This window comes from Falco peregrinus, chromosome 1 (assembly GCF_023634155.1).
Source record: "Falco peregrinus isolate bFalPer1 chromosome 1, bFalPer1.pri, whole genome shotgun sequence".
Lineage (NCBI taxonomy): Eukaryota > Metazoa > Chordata > Aves > Falconiformes > Falconidae > Falco > Falco peregrinus.
Genome location: NC_073721.1, coordinates 31,615,532 through 31,636,616, shown reverse-complemented (window position 1 = coordinate 31,636,616; position 21,085 = coordinate 31,615,532). Strand labels below are relative to the sequence as shown.

At 42.7% G+C, this 21,085-nt stretch overlaps 1 protein-coding gene across 1 annotated transcript in view; it reads right to left on the bottom strand.

The window, feature by feature from the left end:
* The window catches only part of SORCS3 (sortilin related VPS10 domain containing receptor 3), a 304,161-nt gene that overhangs the window by 156,753 nt on the left and 126,323 nt on the right, over positions 1–21,085 (bottom strand). Inside the window, exon 3 of the mRNA XM_055809927.1 lies at positions 6,092–6,191. Coding sequence (XP_055665902.1) covers positions 6,092–6,191 — 100 coding nt within the window. The remainder of the gene's footprint in view (positions 1–6,091; positions 6,192–21,085) is intronic.

Sequence of the window (21,085 nt, the reverse complement as noted above, 5' to 3'; positions counted from 1 at the left end):
CTGTAACTTTATTTCTGCTTTATGCTGTTTGCAACTACTGGTCAAATTGCTTAGCTAGATGGTCTGTCTATAAATAAAATCTCTAATGCTTCAGTTGGGATATGGGGGGGTGAATTTTCATTTCAATCACTGCACCTGGGTGATATTTCTGTGCAGACAGTCAGCATAAAAGACTACAGACCTTTTAATTCTTCAAGTTATCACCTTCAACAATCGTAACAGCACAGGAGAAAAGCTAAAGATGACTGCATCCAATTGAACTGCAAAGCAAATTCTTCAATGCAATCAGGACCTCCCATTTGTCAATATCTCATCAGAGCAATGCTATATACAAGCAAGTGCTTTTTGGTTTGAGTTCGTTGTCATTCTCTACCTTTTTCCTCTCTTCTTTTCCTTTTAAATACTTTTTGACTCCATCCTCTCAACCTTCACAGGAATTCAAAGCATAGAGATAAAAGTTTGATAGTGAAAACTGGGTTTTCAACTAAGCAACACCTTCACCAAGAATATGCATTCTTGACAGAACATTTAATGAAAAAAGTAATACATGAAATCTATGGTTCAACAACAATTCCTTGAGATTCAAAATGGCATCTTAGTGCCTGAAAGGAGCAGTGCTTCAGATGTATGGGACTGTCATTCTCATCCTCTTTCTGCATCCTTTGGAAGGACTTTGCATCCCTCTGTGAGGCATCAATTCTAAAATTAATCCTGTTATTGACAACCAAGAAGAAAGCAAATGTTCTCGGGATAGGGGATCTTAACCAGCAGAACAACACATGCTAGAAATTAGGGACTTGCAGCACTTCAGCTCCAAACAGTGCCACTTTGAAATGCATGCAGGCAGGCAGGCAAAGAATCATAGGCTGATTTTTTTGTGGAAATTATCCAATTTTCTAACAGAAAGTTTTCAACAACAAAAAAGAAAAAAGATAGAAAGAATATGGGAATTTAAAAAGTCAAGAGAAATGTTCGTATTAAAATAAAAGAGACTTTTTTCCCTTAGCACTTTGGAAGAAATAAACAATTCTAATTCCCAGACTGCTGTGAAAATCTGCCTCTAGTAAAATGTAACTAATGCCCAAAACACAGCATTAAATTAAAGGTCAGCAGGGAACTGAGATCTCTGCCCAGCAGAGAGCAAGCAGACTTTTGTCATATCCCTAAAGACAGACAAGAGGCTATAAGGTAGAAAAGCCAAAGCTTTGCATTTTGCAACTCAGCTTTTCAGAGCACTGAACCATCTGTCCTTAAATCCCATTCATCTGTAAGGAAGGGGTGCTGCTAAACAAATATAAACGTTTCTCCTTTCTGAAGTTCACCACAGAATTATCGTGCTTGCTGCAACCTATGTGTCAATCAGGCAAAGCAGATGGTTTTCATGTGGTCTCTCAGGCAGACAAATGGTGGGCAGATGCACTGAAGGGGAAGATATGCCCTGGAATACACTCTACCTATTAGAGCATCTTCATGGTCGTAAAAGTGTCAAAACTGCAGACACCACGGCTCAAAACAGTAACTCTTCAGAAAGCCATAGCCCCCAGGACTTCAGAGTTGCCTGACTGCTAGGTCTAATGATTACCTGGAATTTCATAGTGTTAATAAGAACACAGTGCAGATTTTTGTGATCCAAATACAAGTCCCTAGTGTGCAAGTGAAAGAAACAGCTCAAGCATCTGCAGGAGAGCAGATACAAACCTGGCAGTTTCAGGTCCCAGTAGCAGAGGCTATACACACAGTTACAAAGTGTTGTGAAACCTTGAGCTTGTTAGTTCTTAGGAGACAGGAATTAGCAGTACAACTGCTCCACAGAAAGATGAAGTAGTCCTGGTTCACGGCAGGAAGCATTTCAGCTCCAGTGCAGCCAGAGGCTATGGATTCGCAATGGGCTGCAGCCTGCTTGACTGTTTCCTTGTGTTGGCACTCCAGGGTGGTCTCATTTCAACTGATGGGTGCTCTCAGATCACCAAGCTGGCCGTGAGAACTGGCAATGATACTTGAGAGGCAAGAGGAATCACAACTGAGAAGAGTATTCTCTGCATATTCCTTTGGTATCTCCATGTTGCTACATTGATTTAATTATAACTGCAAACCTCAAATTACACAATGGCAAAGTGTGTTTTCCAAATACTTTCTTGTGATTTCTAGGAAACAAAGATCCCCTATCCCAGCTCCAAAGCCAGCCATCAGCAGGTTGGCTCAGCAGCTGGGGGCAGGCACTCTGGGACCCAATCCTGCTTCTGCCCAGCACTGTGTGGGGACACAGCCAAAGCCACCTCAGCTCAGCCTTGGCTATGCAGCTCTGCCTCAGTCAGTTCTGTGCACACAGAGGGTTGATATCTCCCAGTGGCAACATGTAAACCCAAGGAATACCCATAGACTAAATCTGGCATCTAAGTGCCAAACACCAGCAAACCTAAGAGGTGCCCAGGGAGAGCCAAGGCTGTCCTGGATTTATCACCATGATAACCATAGGGACTGTGTTTCTTCACCTCCTCCCCTTCTCAGCTGCCTCTTTCCTCTTCAGGCACAAAGGCATGATCTCGCCACAGAGACTTTGCCCACTGATAAATGCTGGTGACTGATCCGTTTCACTGCGGAATGAAGGACAGGACTGAGGGACCTACTGCTTTTAGGCTGCTCCAGCATTTTCCAGTGTGCTGTGTCAGGAAAGACTTTGCAATGCTTGGCAGGACACCAAATACAGATAGGGGTAATATTCAACACCCTGCTGAGCTCTCCAGTTAGGGATGGAAGATACACACGGGAGCAGCTTAGAAGGAAGCCTAAGGAGAAAAAGAAATTAATAAAAAAAGCCTGAAAATATAACCCAAACTGGAACAAGACTCTAGCTTTAAAGAAGAAAGCCAACAATATGTGAAGCTAACTGGGGACTTGCTTTTGCCATCAATTTTATATAGTTGATGCTCAGACATTAACTTTGTTGGGAGCAATAAAGTTAATTTAACTTTGTTGGGAGAATAAAACCCAAAGGGAATTAAATATTTATAGGCCTAAAGAGCCACTAGGTCATCAAGTCTGACCTCTATGTGTAGCACATGTTCAAGAATCTGACAAAACCTAAATTAAGCTCAATTTTTCTTACAGAAAGGAATCAACTTTGTAAAAAAAGTGTGTTGGAGTGCCATAGTTTAGGAGAGTAAGGTGTGCATCAGGTGTGGCTTTCTTAAGACCAAGAGACATGGGGAACGACACAGGCTCCCAGACCATGGTTTGTAGCCATGTCTCACCCAGCTGCTCTGCCTCTGCATTTCAACCCTGTCCACGTCTGAACGCCCATATCACAGTAAGCAGAGATGTTTGTATTAAGAAATCAGTGTCCCACCACGACCTGGCAGCAATGAGCAGAGAAACACAGCAGAAGCTGCCAAAAGACTCACAGTGTTCCCACGAAAAATTTTCAAAAAAGAAATCACAAACAAAAAGCTTTTGTTTTAAAAGAAGAAAGAAAAAAGCCACCATTCAAATCCTCTTGCCTCATAATTGAGCCCAGGGCTATGCCACAATTCAGGTAAATTATGTTTATATAACTGGTATTTGGCTGAATACGTAATTCCTATTTAACAGCTGAAGAGAGGCATTTTGGGTCTTCAAAGAAATCTGACAGGTAATTCCCACTGTAGTTCTGCAGGGTAGCTGAGAGGTAATTATCCTTCTCACTAGTAAATCAATTAGGAATAAATGTATGGAAAGCTTTTCTCCTCCTCCAAGTAACTGCTAATCCTCCGAGCACTAATGAGCAGACAGGGCTAGCAACAGTGTGCAAACCCATCAAAAAATCAACAGGAGCTGTGAGGCATGCAGAGACCAACCAGTACCTGGGAGCCTCAGGAGAAACTATCTCGCCTGGAGAGGGTCTGCATGATTCAGTGTGTGCACAGGCCCTATGCACATGTGTTACTTTTGGTACCCTCCTCCCTGTTTATTGCCTCAGACAAAGACCTATTTTTGAAGTACACAAGACTTCACTGCATTGCATTCAACTAGCCAGCACTGTGAGAGGTGAAACACAAGGGATCTGGACTTTGTCTACTGGAGTCCAATTCATTTACCTACTGCTTTGTTGTTCATTACTGGTCGCTGTCCTCAGGAGCTGAGCAAAAACATGCCGCTTATTCTGCAAGCCACTGTAACAATACTCACCCAGACAGACTTGAACAAGATTGCAATCCAAGTGCATTTTTTGCTGTGCACAAACTCATGAATCTGTAAGGTGGGTGGACAATAAACCTGAAATTGAATTTGACAGATCCCAGATGCTCCAATTCAGTGACACCTTCTTCAAGCATTTTTGAAATGCTGCACGGACGTTTGGAATTGCTTTGATGGTCAACAAAGCAGAGTCAGCTCTGCTTCAGACAAGCCAGCTGTTTAACCATATGCAGTAACTGTGCCCATATACTTAGTAGAAGTAGAAAGAATAGAAACAAATTGCTCCCACAGCAGCCAGCACTGAAGCTGGTTTCCTATGGGTTTTCCTTACAGCTTGTTTCTCCATGTCAAAAGATTTTCCAGAAGGGAAGAGGGAACACAAACAGATAGGTCCAGAAATTATTTCCTTAAGGCATAAGACTAAAAAACCAAATATTCAAAACTTGTCATCTGAAATAAGAAAACAGCAGGTAAAGATAGGTCTGCATGCCACTTTATGATGAAATGTAGGTGTTATTAATAAATATAAAAATATATAGAGAGAGAAAAGACTGCTAATCTGTAAAGCTCGATAGCTTGAGAAATTGCTAGAAGATATTCACATATCCTAGTACTCCAATTGTGAGGGAGACTTTACACCAGTGACGCAGGAATTGTAACTGAGCATATTGCCTCTGATTTTTGGTGGGCAGAGTTGCTTTGGAAACAGAACAAGTAAGAATTAACTCTTAAGTGCCCACCATATTGAACACGGGAGGGGTGTGAGGGCTAGGAGAGCTCATTATGAAACATCTTAATTCCATTTTGCTCAGCAAAAAGAAGTCAAGGTAGTTGTCACACAATTCAGCTTCTGCATCAGAAAAAAAATATAGCAGACCCCTGCCCACTGCATTCTTCCTCTTCTCTATACAACTAAACACACACATATTGTTGCTGCTAAGTTATCAGAATTATGACTGCCTTAAGGCTGCATACACTGAAATAAATATCAATCCTAAAACCTCTGTAGACTGACCAGTAACGGTAAACACAATAGTAGTAATAAGAACAGTACAAGTAGCAAAATACTAGTTTGAAAACCTATCGATGGGGACAGGAGACTGGCAGTTTGGAAGCGATCAAGCCAGCTGGGTTGCACCCCATCCAAACACAACTCCACTGCCAGCAATTAGCTACATGCTGCATCCTACCCACCTCGATTTTTGTGGGTAGATGAAAGCATCTTTGTCCTACTGCCTTCTTTGAATAAACACAGGTATAATTTTAAACCAAAAAGGCACTGAGGAGCAACTCCTGGGCTGTGCTCTGAGCCAGCTGCAGCCTTAATTGCATCACGTGGGAAGCATGAGCAGGGGGTTTGAAAGCTATGACCTCATCTTCTCTCCTACACATTCAAATCAAATCTGAGGTCTCCCACCCACATTCTGCTTTCAGCCCCCTTACATGATGTAACCAATGAAAATGTCATTTACATCTTTACCTCCAACTTCTAACTAGGGAAAGCATAAAAGGGCAAAAAAGCCAAATGCAGAAATAAATGCCTTTTACTCAGTATTTCTAATAATGAGACAGAGAAGGCAGGGAGAGATGTATTAACCAAAGCCAGTGTAAGCAAGAGTCCCAGCAACATTTGCGTGAGTTCAGCTTCTTTAGAGTTGTAACAGTCGGAAGGAAATAAAAGCAACCCTTTTATTTCTCTAACACATTCAGCAGGAGATTAAGCGCTACATCCCCATCACAAGTAAAACAGGCATAGTTCTACTGGATTCCATGGAATTGCACTAATGCAAGTTGGATGGCAAATTTAAGCTCTTGTGAATTACCAAAAGATTTCACTTCAGGATCATAATTCCTCTCAGAATGAACAGGATGTTGTAATTTTGTTTCTATAGCTATCAGCTCAACGGCTCTCCCTTACCTTCCTCTTGTTAGTGGGACTGACATAAAGGTAGCTCAGCACAGTCTTCAGGCCTACTTTGTCATTTAGCTTTTCATAGGTAGTGCCATAGTCTGTTGACCTGGAGAAAAGAGGAGAGAAAGAGAGTTTACATCGTTATTAGAGCTCAGGGGAAGGAAATGACTATGTGAACAGACGTTAAGAGTTACAGCTTGAACACTATTACCCTTAAAACAGCTTTTGTGTTTCATTCAGGGTGGCCAGCAGAAAAGAGAATAAAAGTTTAGTCTTTTTGGGCAAGGTCTGTCTCTGCATCAATTGATCTTATGTACCTGGGGAGCTGTGGTTGCACCAGTGAAAATGGACTTTGTTTTCATGTACCACTATGGGATTGCAAATGATATCTACATAAAAGGACTCTAATCTCTCAGCAGCACCTTTAGCACAAATTCTCTTTTCAGACAAATCCAAAAGAAGAATCCAAATTAAACCCATCAACAACAGTTTTATTTAGGTAGGCTGATTTTTGACTTGGAGATGGGGATCCAAATGTGGCTCAAAATTGTAACAGCTGAACTCAAGTATAGATAAAAAAGTGCCTGAACTGGCATCTTGAGTCCTCAGTCACCCCCATCCTACTTCGTGCCAGGCATTTAATTTTTCTGAGTTAGAGACAGATTCAGGCCCCTACACTAGCAAATCCCACCCGGAGAAGCAGATGATCTGGGGGTGGCATTACCCATTCGTGACTGGGAAAAAGGGCTGCTTCGTCACAGAGGGTTTTCTGTAGCTTCCTCCTCCTCATTTCTGGGCATGTTTGAAACCTTACTTTGCCCTGCTTGTTTCTCTGCTGGTTTTGTACTCAGCTTTTCCTAATAAACAAGATTTTCCTACCAGAACAAATCAACAGCTACCTAGTACAAGACCACACACCTGAAGAGTAGTCAGCACCAACTTGCTTTAGGAGCGGTGTCACAACCTACACAAGAAGTCCACCCACTCCATCCAAACAGTGGGGAGAGCCTGGCTCCTGAGCCTACACAGCTTCTATCATATGGAGAGACCAAACACAATCCTTATCAGGTAGGCATGGAAACACCCTCACAAAAAACCTATCTAGACATACCTACCATTTGATTAAGATGAGAATTCATGGCCCCTGCCACCCTCTCTAACCACGCCTTTACTAAACAGGTGATTAGAGAACATGTAGCAATTCAGTGCCTTTCTCAGTAACTAGCTTCAGTAATTTTCTGATTTTCCAAGTTCAGCATGCCTCCAACATCTGCAGCTTTATGGCTCTGCCTGAGACCAATCCTTCATTCCTTTTCTGTCTGACAGAGAAATGGTTCAATTCACCATTGAATTGCACATATTCTGGCACCATAGTCAGCAGTGCCACTGTGACCAGCAGCTGAAACCACATGATGCCAGACTCCGCACCCAGCCCCCCTGGTTCCCTTGCTGCTAGCAGAGTCCAGAATGACTCCAAAAGGGCCATGCCACAAAATGAGACAGCTGGTTTCAGTCTCCCAAGTCAGAGGGCCCATAAAGTCAAAAGCCTGTTTTATCACTCATGTGGCTCCAACACGTTTGCTTCTGTGCATGTTTCAAGCACAATTCTTAAATGTTTTGCAAACTGGTTCTTTCTTTAAATGAGTTGAAACAACCTTCCTCCTTTGAACACTCAGCAGTCGGGGTGCTTCAAGTCTTAAACAGCTTCCTTGTTTTCTGGTTTAGCTCTTTAATACTAAGATAGACCTAGTACTAGCCCTATTTACACTTAATACTCTTTGGTACTAATGCATAGTATTGATACTCACTGGACTTCAAAGACATCCCAAAGGATATTACAATAATGTACTGCATTTCCATAGCACTGCCCCATCCAAAGAATTTGAAGCTCTTGTCTCGCTAAGTTTCAATAGCACACCAAAAAACCTAACAGCTTGCCCCCTCCAGCCAAACTTGAAACCAAAGCAGCTCAACTAATAAAACTGAATAATTCAGGCCAATTAATTCCACTACACGAGGCTGCCTGTACATGCAAATTCAACAGGTCAGGAATCCTCAAGTAACGCTAAGCTCTAAGCGGAGGGTAACACACAGAGGGCAAGCACTGAGGTACTTCCTTGATCTTACCCTTCCAACAGCAGTGAAGCTCAGAACAAGCTGCATTTGTGACTACACATGTACCAGCCACCAGACAGGGAAAGAGATCACTGGTTTCAATCAGCATTCAAAGAGAATACAAATAGCAGTTTAATATTCTAACAGAGCTACTTTGGTTTTGTTCTCAGAGTCATTTTCAGATCTCCCAAAATGCTTTGCACTTCTAAAGATGCAGGCTGGGTGCCCTAATGACTCTTTCTCATTAAACCATTATCACTCATTGCATTTGCCCTTTCAAAGAACAGCTAGAAAGGAAGTAGGATCATTATTTCGTTAGCCTCTCCAAGGCTTCCTTTATTATCATGACAGTCACCACTGGCTTTACAGAAACATCTCAAAGGATATCACAATAATACACTGCATTTCCACAGCACTTTCCCATCCAAAGACTCTGAAGCTTTTCTCTCCTGTTAATCCATTCAAACTAACAAAGTCCCAAGGGCCATACTGGGAAATATTATCTCTATTCTAGAGATGAAGAAACTGAAAGCTTGCATAGGTAATGGTTCGTTTTTTCAAAAGCAGGCATCTACAATTAGCCATTTCAGCTTCTATAATCATCTAGTGTTATGGCCTGATACTCAAACCTGCTAAACTCCTACCACCAAACTACCAAATTTGAAAACAAGTATTTACCAAAAAACCAAACAAACAACACAAAAAACCAAATTGAAAACCAAAACCCACATCACAACTTTAGCTAGCTATTTTTAGCAACACACACCTGAACATTTGAAAAGACCTGCAGATGGAACAAAACAGTTCTGGCTCAGCCTTTAGTCCTAATTTGAACCCTCCTCCTTTAGTAATTACTTATCTTTGCAGTGAAAGACTTTAACTGCAAATTAACTAGCCCACATGTCCTTACAGTTGCTTGACACTGCAAGCAGACTGGATACCATGTTCTGTCCCATTAGTCTGGTCAGAATAGGAACCACTTCAAAGCACATTATTAAAGAAGTGGCAGGGAAGAATAGTTGTAGCTATATCAAAATGACAAAAGACTCAGTGATACAAAAGACCCTTTCCATGAGTCACACCCCAAATGCCTGCTTTAACTTTAGTTGGGCCTTTGATGGCAAACTGATCCTGCCTAGCTGATTCCCCTCTGGGTTGCTCTATCGAAACCATTATTGGAGTCTCATCATCTTGGACGACTGTTATTGCCTTCAGCCTCAAGTTGATATTTGCATATCACTTCTAACCACACATACTCATACGCCCGTGTATATATACAAGTGTTATTAGCAATGCTTTCGTAAAACAAATTGTTGCACATCATTACATTGCTGGTAGCACAGAAACTTACAATGTGGAATGGACTCTGGCTATATTGACAAACACTGTAAAAGCTCAGACCATGCATTTTTGTCCCACGTGTCCTTATACATTGATCTTACCTCATTTCATTGCCCCCTCTATCCTGCTTTCCATCCTGCAAACCAAGCTGCTGACAGCACCTCAAGAAAGACTGCACAGTGGAAAGCAATAAAACTTAAGGGATAGTGCAGTCTTGAATGGACTTTTGTATACTCCAATTCAGCTTTTTAGGTTTTATAACTAGCAATTCCTACTACCCATAAGGAAGAATCTCTTTGCTAGTCTTGGTTAATATGAAGAAAGACTCAATCCAGTGCAATGCAGTGTCATATTCATATAACCAGATAAGTATGGGCTTTCCCTGAAGAGGCTGAGGCACCAAATTCTGCGTATTCCCTTTGGAAAAGCAAGGTTTATGATGTAATGTAATTCATTTATCGGGATACTGCTAATTCTTCCATAACTGTATTCCATTATAAACAGCTGGGAAAGAAAATCACCTGCTTCAGTCCACTGCCCTCTCCTGATGAGCTGTTTTAACCACTGCCCCAAGTGCTGTACCACTGGGAGGGGGGGACAAGCCTGCAAGTCTGGCAGAGCAGGGCTCAAGGGGGCACACCCAGGCAGAGAAGCTTCTCTTTACCAAACCTGGTCATAACTCAGTACACCAAGAGCTAACAAAATCTATCTTGTTCCTGTAGATCTGAGCCTGACCTTCCCTGTGAATCCAACAAACAGACCTGAGCCAGTAGACTTTAATATTGTACTAAAACTTGCTCATCCCAGGGGTATGAAGCAGAGGTGTGGAGAAGTAGAGAATGCCATGTGAATAGCTTTTAGAGGAGTCCTCCTCTAGGATGGTTTCTACCTCAGAGCTCTGTCAGGCAGAGAAAGGAGGTTTTGTTTGTTTTCAGTCTCAACTACTCCGCTATGGAAATAGGCTATAAAATATGCATCAGTCTGTCAGAAGAAAAAGAGCTGCAAATGCTGGCATTGGATGGCCAGGAGGGACAAGTCAACCTCCTGGAGTGTACATGTGCCACTGACTCTCCTGTTGGGGGACTTCTCCTCTGCGCCGGTGACTTGTCCCGACTGTGTGTAGAGAAGGAGCAGGTTTTATTTTGATTTTAGATTCTCAGTCATTTTACTAAGATACTAAAGCTTATGCATTCATCTCCAGATCAGAGTCCCTCTACATGCACACACACCCACTTTGAGAATTGTGTGGAGCACAGCTCCACCTAAATAAGCAGGAGAATATCCTGATTCTCTGTGCACTTCAGAGAACAACAGGAACACATACAGCCCATTTGCTTCTCTTCTGATGTGCCTGCAAACTGTCTGCCTGCAGTCTGCCTGTCTCTCCATACATCCTAAACAACTTCTTGTTTTTACACATGGGCCAATTTTCTCCCAGTTTGACAGAGAAACAAAAACCCGAGAGGAACAAAGTTTCTACAAGTTCCATGAAAATCAGAAGCCAGCGAAAGGAGAGCAAACTTATTAGCACTCAGAGAAAAGCTGCAGCACGAAACCAAATCCCATGAGACATGAAAGCAGGCACATCTTTCTGAACATCCAGCTGCAGGAAAACATTCAAACACAGATCACATATTAACACGCTACAAAGAACCCAACTGCACAACACAAGGTCAGGCTGCCAAACTTTCATTGCTTGTGAAACAATTTGTTTCCATCCCTCCCTTCCCCTTCCTCCCGCTCTGTATTGGGTTTGTATGGCAAGGTTTTGGTAGCAGGGGGGCTACAGGGGTGGCTTCTGTGAGAAGATGACAGAAGCTTCACCTGTGTTCAATGGAGCCAGTGACAGACGGCTCCAAGACAGACCCATCACTGGCCAAGGCCGAGTCCATCAGCAACAGCGATAGCACCTCTGCGATAGCACATTAGGACAGAAAACAACAACAAAACAAAAGCTGGGCCAGTGGAAGAGAGGAGTGAAACTATGTGAGAGAACAGCTCTGCAGCCCCCCAGGTCAGTGCAGGAGGCCGGAGGGGCTCCAGGCACCAGAGCAGGGATTCTCCAGCAGCCCGTGGTGAAGCCCATGGTGGGGCAGGCTGTGCCCTCAGCCCATGGAGGTCTGTGGTGGAGCAGATCCCCACCCGCAGCCCAGGGAGGCCCATGGTGGAGCAGATCCCCACCCGCAGCCCATGGAGGCCCACGGTGGAGCAGATCCCCCCAGAGCAGCTCCTGGCCGGGCCTGTGACCCTGCGGGGGGGCCGGGCTGGAGCCGGCTCGGCCTGAGGGGTTGTGCCCGCAGGGGGACCCACACCGGGGCAGGGCACAAAGAATTGCAGCCCATGGGAAGGACTCACACTGGAGAAGTTAAGAGAGAACTGTCTCCCATGGGAAGAACCCCAGTGTGGGGCAGGGGAAGAGTGTGAGAGGCCTCCCCCTGAGGAGGAAGAGGCACCAGAGAAAACGTGATAATCTGACTGTAACCCCCATTCCCTGTCCCCCTGAACCACTCCGGGGGAGGAGGAGGTAGAGAAATCAGAAATTAAGTTAAGCCCAGGAAGAAGGGAGGGGTGGGGGGAAGGTATTCTTCTGATTTGAATGGTAATAAATTAAAATAATTTCCCCAAGTCAAGTCTGTTTTGCCCGTGACTGTAATTGGCAAGTGACCTCCCTGTCCTTATCTTGACCCATGAGCTTTTCCTTATATTTTCTCTCCCACCTGGTTAAGGAGGGGAGTGATAGAGCAGTTTTGGTTGGCACCTGGCATTCAGCCGGGCTCAAACCACCACACCCAAAAACTAACCTCCTTGAGATAAAGACCCTTCTGAAGCTATGAAACACTGAGAAGGGACCTCTCCTGAGTCAGAGTCCAGCTTCACCACCCCCTGCAACCTCAGCTGTAAACCCCTTTGGCCAGCTACCCATTGGGTTCATAAGTGGTTCAGGACTCAGGCAAAAGGTGGCTCAGCTCTAACGCCACCACATTGCTTTGCACCAAATGGCTAAATAGGTTCTTACTGGAGCACAGAGTCCTAAATCAGGAACCAGGCCAACCACACAACAATTACAGCACCATGTGGGAAACTGGTCCCACTAACCCCCTGGTAGGGTAGAGGGCTGCTCCTTCTTGAAAGGGTATCAGTCATTTAGCACACCCTGGCCCTGCCTCTGAACTCTTTGAGATTATTCCTTTTCTTCCTTGTTGAAGATTTTAGACTAGCTCCTGGCTTCTGGTGATGATGGCTGTCAGTGGCTGAACAAACTCCACTCCCAAAGCCTTTTTCATATTTAGATAGCACCCTTTCCTCTCTTAGGGTTGCTTAGGAACCCAGACAAAGCCAGAATTTTGTGAACCTTTCACTTAACACATTTGCTAAACATAAACACCGTACTAAGTGCTTGTTTTTACCTGTCCTGGTTTCAGCTGGGACAGAGTTAATTTTCTTCTTAGTAGCTGGTGCAGGGCTGTGTTTTGGATTTGGTGTGAGAACAATGCTGAGAGCACATTGATGGTTTTGGTTGTTGGTGGGTAGTGCTTATACTAAATCAAGAACTTTTCAGTTTCTTGGGTACTTCCAGCGAGACAGCTGGAGGGGCAAGGGAGGGATACTAGGAGTGGGTCACCTGCCCTGGCTGTGTCCCAACTAGCCAAAGAGGTATTCCATACCATATGATGTCATGCTGAGTATATAAACTGGTGGGATCATTGTTCAGGGACATCTGGCATTGTGGCATTTGTCTTCCCAGGTGGCCATTGCATGTGGTAGAACCCTGCGTTCCTGGAGGTCTCTGGGCACCTGCCTGGTGATGGGGTGGTGGTGAATGACTTCCTTGTTTTGCTTTGCTTGTGTGCATGGCTTTTGCTTTACCTATTGGATTGTTCTTGTCTGGACCCTCGAGTTTTACACTCCTTTCCAGTTCTCCTTCCCATCCCTTGGGGGTGGGGGGGTCGGGAGGGGTGTGTCTGCATGGTGCTTGGTTGCCAGCTGGGGTTAAACGAGGACACTACCCAACCATGATTTTAGAGTGACTGCAATAAATATAAAGCCAGAATATTTTACAGCTGCCAACAGAAGTAGCTGTCTTCCTTTGCCCCCAGCCCACTAAAGAAAACTAAGGACAACAGTGGAAGTCTAGGGAAGTGAACAGAAACTGAACAAGCATATGGTAATGCTTCACGATGTAGTTTCTACAGCAATATCATGGACTTCCTAAATTGAAGATGATACCTTTGTGTGCGAGAGCCATCACTGGGCTTTTAGTTCCATAAATCTGTCTAACCCCACAGGGAAACTTTTGGCAACTTCATTATCACATGGTAATAAACACCATAACTGTGTGTTGCATGAAGAGATGCTCTCTTTTGATTTAACTTAATAATATAATTCAGAGCCCACTGTGTCCACTTAACAAGAATAAAAACATGTCGCCCCATGCTGCCATTTGTGATTTCACTGACTGTTGTCATATTCCTCACAGATGATTTTTTTTCCAGTCTGAAGACTCCATTTATTTAGCCACTCCTTGTACAACCTATTAATGTCTCTGATCATTCTATGACTACTCTTTCTAGTCCAAATTACATCTTTTGTCATGGATGCCTCAGGAACTAATCTTTAAGAGGAAGATCTTTCTTGAAAAAAAAAAAAAAAAACACAACTATCCAAGCATATCAGCAAAACCCCAGAGTATTTAAAATTACCTAAATAAAACCATTTTCTGCCACCATACACAAGGGTTTACACTGTCAATACTTCCGGAACCGGAACCTGTCAGCTCCAGAGGACTTTCAGTTCCACAAAGCTTCAAAAGTGCCTAAAACTAGAGATCCCATTTGGGAGAAAGAAGTTCAACCAGATCACAGTTTCAGTAATTTTGCTTGAAAAATTGTGGGTTTTTTGCTTTCAGTTTATATGTCATCTAAGCAGCGGAATACTCACCTCAATTTCTATTATACCAGCATCCTTCCTCCACCCCCTTTCTTTTTTGATCAACAACAATCCCCATCACCAAACATCCAAAAGACTTGAAGACGACATTTGTTGATAAATTTCAATTTATAATGTACAGTGGAGACTGGCAATGCAAAATGAGCTGCCATGATGCATTTAGTCATTGTGATTTGCACTTCAAAATGAAGGAAATAGGAGCTAACTAGGAACACTGGCTTCCTCTTGGTTGGTTTTTTTTTTTTTTTTTCTTGCAGATTCTTCTCTTTTTTCTTTCTGACAGGAAAGGTATCCTCTCCTATTTATCCAGTGCAAGCCTTTGGGAGAACTGTGGATGTCTCAGAGGCTGGACAAAGGGATACAGAATATTCCAGCTCTGGATTTACAGACAATAAAGCACAGGAGGTGTGAATATCAGTCACATTTATAGGGGCTGATTGCTCATCAGCATTTCATTTGCACACCATCCCACAAGGCAAGGGGACTGTAGTCATCAAGGGATGACTACTCAGATGGGCATGAACAGTCTCCGGAGATGTTTTTATATATTTAACCTACAGGGATGGTGAGGCCTAACCTGAAAGCCGTGTTTTTGCATCACTCTTGTACTTCTCCTGTAGGAATACAGTGGTGCTTTGGATATCCTCCACAGTCCCTGACTACCCAGACCAATGTGCCATTGGGTGCCTAAATAGCATTCACCATCAGCAAATGGGCTGTCCTTTCCCAGCCTCCTCTCTCTTATGCATCCAGGCCTCCCCTTACCTCCAGATACACCATTTCTGTGGAAATGCTGAAGCAGTTTCAGATCTAAAATAATCTGTCATACCACCCCAACTTGCAAAAGCCTCTTTCGAGACACAAACGAGGAGGGCAGAAGGGTTGCAGGAAATGGGTTTTCTGCAGGAAAAGAATGGCAGAGGAAGTGAAGGATGCTTGGCAAAGCAGAAGTAGGAGTTGCTGGATCAAACCAAAGAACCACTTTGAGCAGAGTGTGATGTTCCCTGGTCTAGGACTTTTAGAGGCAGCATACCTCAACTAGTGTGGGACACAGATTTGGCTAAACACAGCTCTGAAGATGTCTCACCATTTTGTTTCTGCCAAAGGATGGCAAAAATCTGTCCTCTAAAGTAGGGATAAACACAAACCAAATTGACAGATCCTAACACTCCATGGCAAGCAAAATCTTGAACTATAAAAGCCTATGGCAAAGTATGATCTGCTTTTAGAGAACCTGAGATCCTGATCAAAGCAAGCAGGCTGCAGGTGTACTGGTTACTAAGCATCGCTTTATATTCTGTCGCAGAATAGCCCACAAAATAAGGAGGCACAAAAGCAACAAAGATCGGTGCCTCCCACTGTGATACTAAAATAACTGTACTTTCCAAAGCTGTAAGACTCCATCTTCCCTATATCATGGTCATTTATCTCATCTTAAATTTAGCTACCTACAAACTAGGTATTTAGATCCAGCTCCCAAGCCTGTGCTCATTTTCTAACTACAGACAGAGACTGTTAACTTCAGAGGATGACTTATTCACCCTAAAATAGGTGAAGTTGTATTGCTTTCTTAGGGTGTCTTCCTCCTTTCAATGTAAAGGGAGACCAGAACAACAGTAAGACAAACTCAACTGTTAGATGGCTAGTACAAGGCAAGGTTTATCTCAAACTAAATGGATTAGAAAAGTTCATGCACTGAACTGCCAGTACAAATGAAGGGAAGAGCCTCAGTCATCCTCGCTGAGATCAAAAGTTCATAATTTGTTGTAATGTAGCAGTGCTTTATGTTTTAAATGTTATTCTGTGGGGATATGTAGGAGAATTACTCCTAGAAGTAGGTGCCAAATGGTATCAGGACTCCACTGTGACTGATGCACTCTATAGCATTACAAAGCGAAGAAAGCAGAGATAAGCAGAGAAATGTGATATGGATTTCCCAACGGTTGCTGGCAGAATCAAGAATATAATCAAAGACCTGGGGAAATGTGAAACGGCTTCTCCTCAGAAGCTGGGATAAGCACTTCCCTTCGTTGCACGCTTGCCCCATTACACCACGGATGACCTGCTGGCAATCCTTATTGTGGCCAGGCAAAGTTGATGCCCACTGATAGAAACTGTACCTCACGGATGCAGAAGCATGAAAACTATGCAGGTGTCACGTAATATCCACATCAGCAGCCTCAGCAGGGACCTCAGAATCTGGATCATCATCTTACTGCTGACCTGAGACTAGGACATCACATCCTTGCAAACACCATCCAAGACACAGTTCAGTTGCCATTAAATGAGGGCCATCTGGAGCTAAGACAACCTGGCTTCACAAAGGCCTCTCCTTTTTCTGCTCTGGTCATTTCATTACTGTGAAATCTATGTAAAAGCATTATTTTGTACAGATCTGAAGAATTATACCTTATCATTACTCACTTCACATTAGTACTGTCTAAAAGATCTGACATATTTATCGTGTTCTTGATTCTGATGTATTCTAATTTTCCAAAGAGGTGTTTTATGCATCCCTGATAAGGCAGCACACTGATCTGATTCCAAGCACTTGACTGACTCAGCAAAGATGGCATTATCAAGGCATATTCAAGAAATTTGGTCTAGAGGACACTTTAAAAGCCTCAAAGATAAAAGGCAGCTTTGATGACAAAGCTTCATTAATTAATCACATATTAATTAGAAACAAGGTCCTTCTCAGACCCTTTTCTACTTTTATTACTATAGTTAAAAATGCCTCTGTAATGATTCTGTTAGGTAGCTAATCATTTTAATTTGCATTATTTTGTAGCAAAAGGAAAGCACTTTGAAAGTAGGATTTTCTGAAGCAATTGTAGAGGTTCAATTTAACATCCATACTATTAGATGCATTTAAATTGGAACTCTCCTTAAATGTGTATTGAACAAAATGTTGAGCAAAGACTATGGAACTGCCTCATCACTAAAATCTGTATCTCTGTGCTAGACGTGGATTACAAAGAAGTCCTTCCAACCACTCAGTGAGTACACACTGGGCAATACAAACTACCCTGACATTAGGTCACCTCACCCTTCTAAGACAGGGGGACAGGTGACTCAAATCTCAGTTCCCCAACTGGGAAACACCAGTGTCCACTCATGTCCCTTGAGAAGGTAGCTGTGGCCAGGGTTTGCCAGAAACTTGCCTTTGGGATTGGTGGTCAGCAGTACTGTGGGGATATTAGATAAATCTGAGTCATCTCTAATGTAATGCAAGGCATGTTTACTTTTTCAAAATATCAGCAAATCTTTGCAAAACTGATGTAGTTAAAAAAAAAAAAAAAAAAAAAAAAAAAAAAGAGGGCAGTAATGGAGGTAGTTTAGTCCAGTTCCTTAGACACAGGTATTAAAAATTGCAGACAATTCCCAAAGCAACTTCTACAGACAGCCTGGAAGACATTCCATTCCCTACCTCAGCTGACCCTGATACTACAAGCCTTATGTCTACTTGCAATTCCCCTTCTTGTGGCCCACAAAGGTTACTGCCCCCAGCAGTACACCCACACAACCTGACTATAAATACCACAGAAATCTGACCTGACCCCCAGGCAAGGCTCCTCAGCACTCTGGTTTCCCATCTAGTTAGCTTCCTGGGGAAAGATTTGCTCTTACTGTTCTTCAAAGAAAATAAAAAGCTCATGAGATGCAGCCACCTGAGACGGCTGAGGATTGACAGTGCCAGAAGTCCCTTCTAGACTTAGGAACATATCTTTATCTCCCATCACAACTTGACTGAGAGTCTCCACATGCTACTTTTCTACAACTGATAAGACAGCACCAGATCCCCTATTAGTTTAAGTCAATGTGACCCTACTACATTCAAGTGAATGAGTAATATAGGCAGATCTACACGAGTTTACACAATAAAGCTCAGGATCTACTATATCTGTGTATATCTATAAACATACAGACTAATAGAAACATTAACAAGAGGATAACTAGGGTTTTGCAAACATTCCACAATTTTGCATTTGTGAGAATTCTGCTTTTCTAAAAAACTTCAGAAGTTTAAACCTGAATGGACAAGACAAAGCAATAGTGCAAGCTCCGTTTTCTTAAGAAGCAAAGAGAATTTGGATCTATAAAAGAACACAAATAAGTCTCAGGCTAATATTGCTCTGAACAGGTTTTTTTGCAATGACATTTTCCCACCAGAACAGTTTGCAGCACAACCTCTCTTTCAACATAATAAACAAACACACACGCACAAACCCAACCCATTCCTGAATCTTCTGAGGCTTATTCATTCCAGTTACCACTGAGATATCCATGACAGGGCCTGTAAACCCTTCCAGCCTTCTGAACCAATGTTTTTGAGCATCTCATAATATAGACATCATAATTCACAAGACCGAATTCTCAGGCTGGGTTACACAGCTGACAGTGCACTACTTATATAGGTTGCACTACTTTGCAGAGTGGCCTGGCTATACAGCTGGGTCTCTGGGCAATAAACTAAGGTTGTTCTGAATGGTCCCAAATTAATTTCTTCCTTTCTCATCCAGACAGTCACGTTATGCCACTACATCTTCTTTTAGTTCCTCATAGCAAAGAAACTTGGTTGAGAAATATAAGGACAGGGATATAAGTGCAAAAATGGAAGAAACAAGTCATCTGTCACCCAGTTTCTTGGCTTGAGCAGCATTCAGATCAGCAGCTGAATTAAGCCTCTCACAATACAATTAAATGCAGTGCTATACTGCATGTAGATATTTCATACTAGGCCTGGTTGAGTGCAAGTCATTCATTCCCCGAGCACAAGGATTAACAGCCTCAATTCTAGTTAGCATGTCTTCAAAATGCAGAAATTGAGGTCTAAGCTTGCATCTATACAGACTTTCCAAAGAGGTAAGATTGTTATTTATTTATCAAGGTTAACAAATGATTGTGATCCATACAGCACACGCTCAACCTGGGGAATCCCCCTCTTCCCTACCAACTGCTTGTGAGTTGGGAGCATCTCAGAAAGCACACAACTGATCACTCCTGCACCATCATACCCTAAGACCTCACTGCCTAATATCTTTGAAACCACAGTGGTGCAAGCTTAATTCTACCCCAGAAAAGCCTCCATTTCCTGTCATATTTTGCACTTGGCACTCAGAAGCTCAAACACAAAACACTGTCTTGGGAGAATAAACGTGTTGCAATTTTTTCAGACAGATGATCAATAAAGTGGGAACAGCTTGAAAAGTCAATTGGCTTCAGCAAGTCCCCCAGGAGATAGCTGGGTGATTGTCATTTTAATTAAAGAATAGTAAACAGACCACAAGGAAATGCACTTTCCCTTCAAACTCAGGAGGAAGGATATCTTAGGCTGAGACCCAGGGAAAAAAAAAGGAAGCACTGGAAGACACCAGTCATCCCTCTAGCCCGATAGGCTATCTCAAGAAGTAGTCAGAAAGCCAACTTAAACTTCTTCAAATTGAGAATTAACTGCAGTACTACACTGCAGAATGGTAACTCCTCCAGGAGATGGTATAAGGTATTAGATGAATAACAGTTTTATTTAGGCCCTGAAATACAAGGATATATATCCCTTATGCCTTTGCTCTCAAGCAGTGTGCTAAAAATGCGGTTCTTATTCATGTTAAAGGCATGACTTTAACTAAATGGAATTTATGAAGAGCTAAGCACCCTGCATATTATCAAGGCAAACAGAAGGGGAAAGTTGTCCACGATCCAAGATGCTAAAGCCCTTTTTCTAGATTTTCCAGATACACCATGGATTTTCATGGTGGCTTTGGATTTAATAATAACTATTTATTAAAAGGATCAAACACAAATATCCAATACATATACTGTGAGGTTCACTGAAGAAAGAATTCTGTTGTACTAAAGGCATTGGAAAGTGTCTTGGAAGACCTGCAAGGTTCCTACTTTGCCACAGACTTCCCAGTGGTTGTGAACTTTTTGCCAGTTACACATGATGGCATATTTTGCTGTTCTTCCAACCACCCAGGTTGGAGTATGGCATCTCCTACAAAGGTTCACATAGATGAAGACATTTAAAACTGTAAACTCAGATCCACGCTTTCTTAGCAATGACAGATAGATTGGACTTACTGTGCAAGATCCCGTGCCCTGTGCTATGCCAGAGCTCAGAGTCCATCAACATAATTCTCTATTGTAGCATTCAAGTCTATAACTCAGTATGTTTTGAGCCTTTGGCCATGCTTTCTACTTGAACTTGGGCCCCAGTCCCACTCAGGATATCTGCCTGTTGATGAACCAACTGTTACTCATGTTTCTGACAGCACTGTCCATGGATTCATGCCTCAAAAAAAATTAGAGCAGAGCTCATTAAATTGTGCAGTGTATCTTTAATTGTATTCTAACCCAGCATGGCTCACTCACAGCCCCGGACAGTTTTAAAGCAGTGGCACTTCAGCTCTTTCAGTGCCATTATTTAAATCAGGAGAGAAATGGCTTCTTTTTTTTTTTTTTTTTTTTTTTTCCCTTCACTCTAGGTTACCTGATGCTTCAAAAGCCAATGAGAAAATGAAGCAGAATACTACATTCCTGGAAGGCACCATTAAGACCTCAGGGATAATGTCAGCATAAAGGGTTGCCCATCTT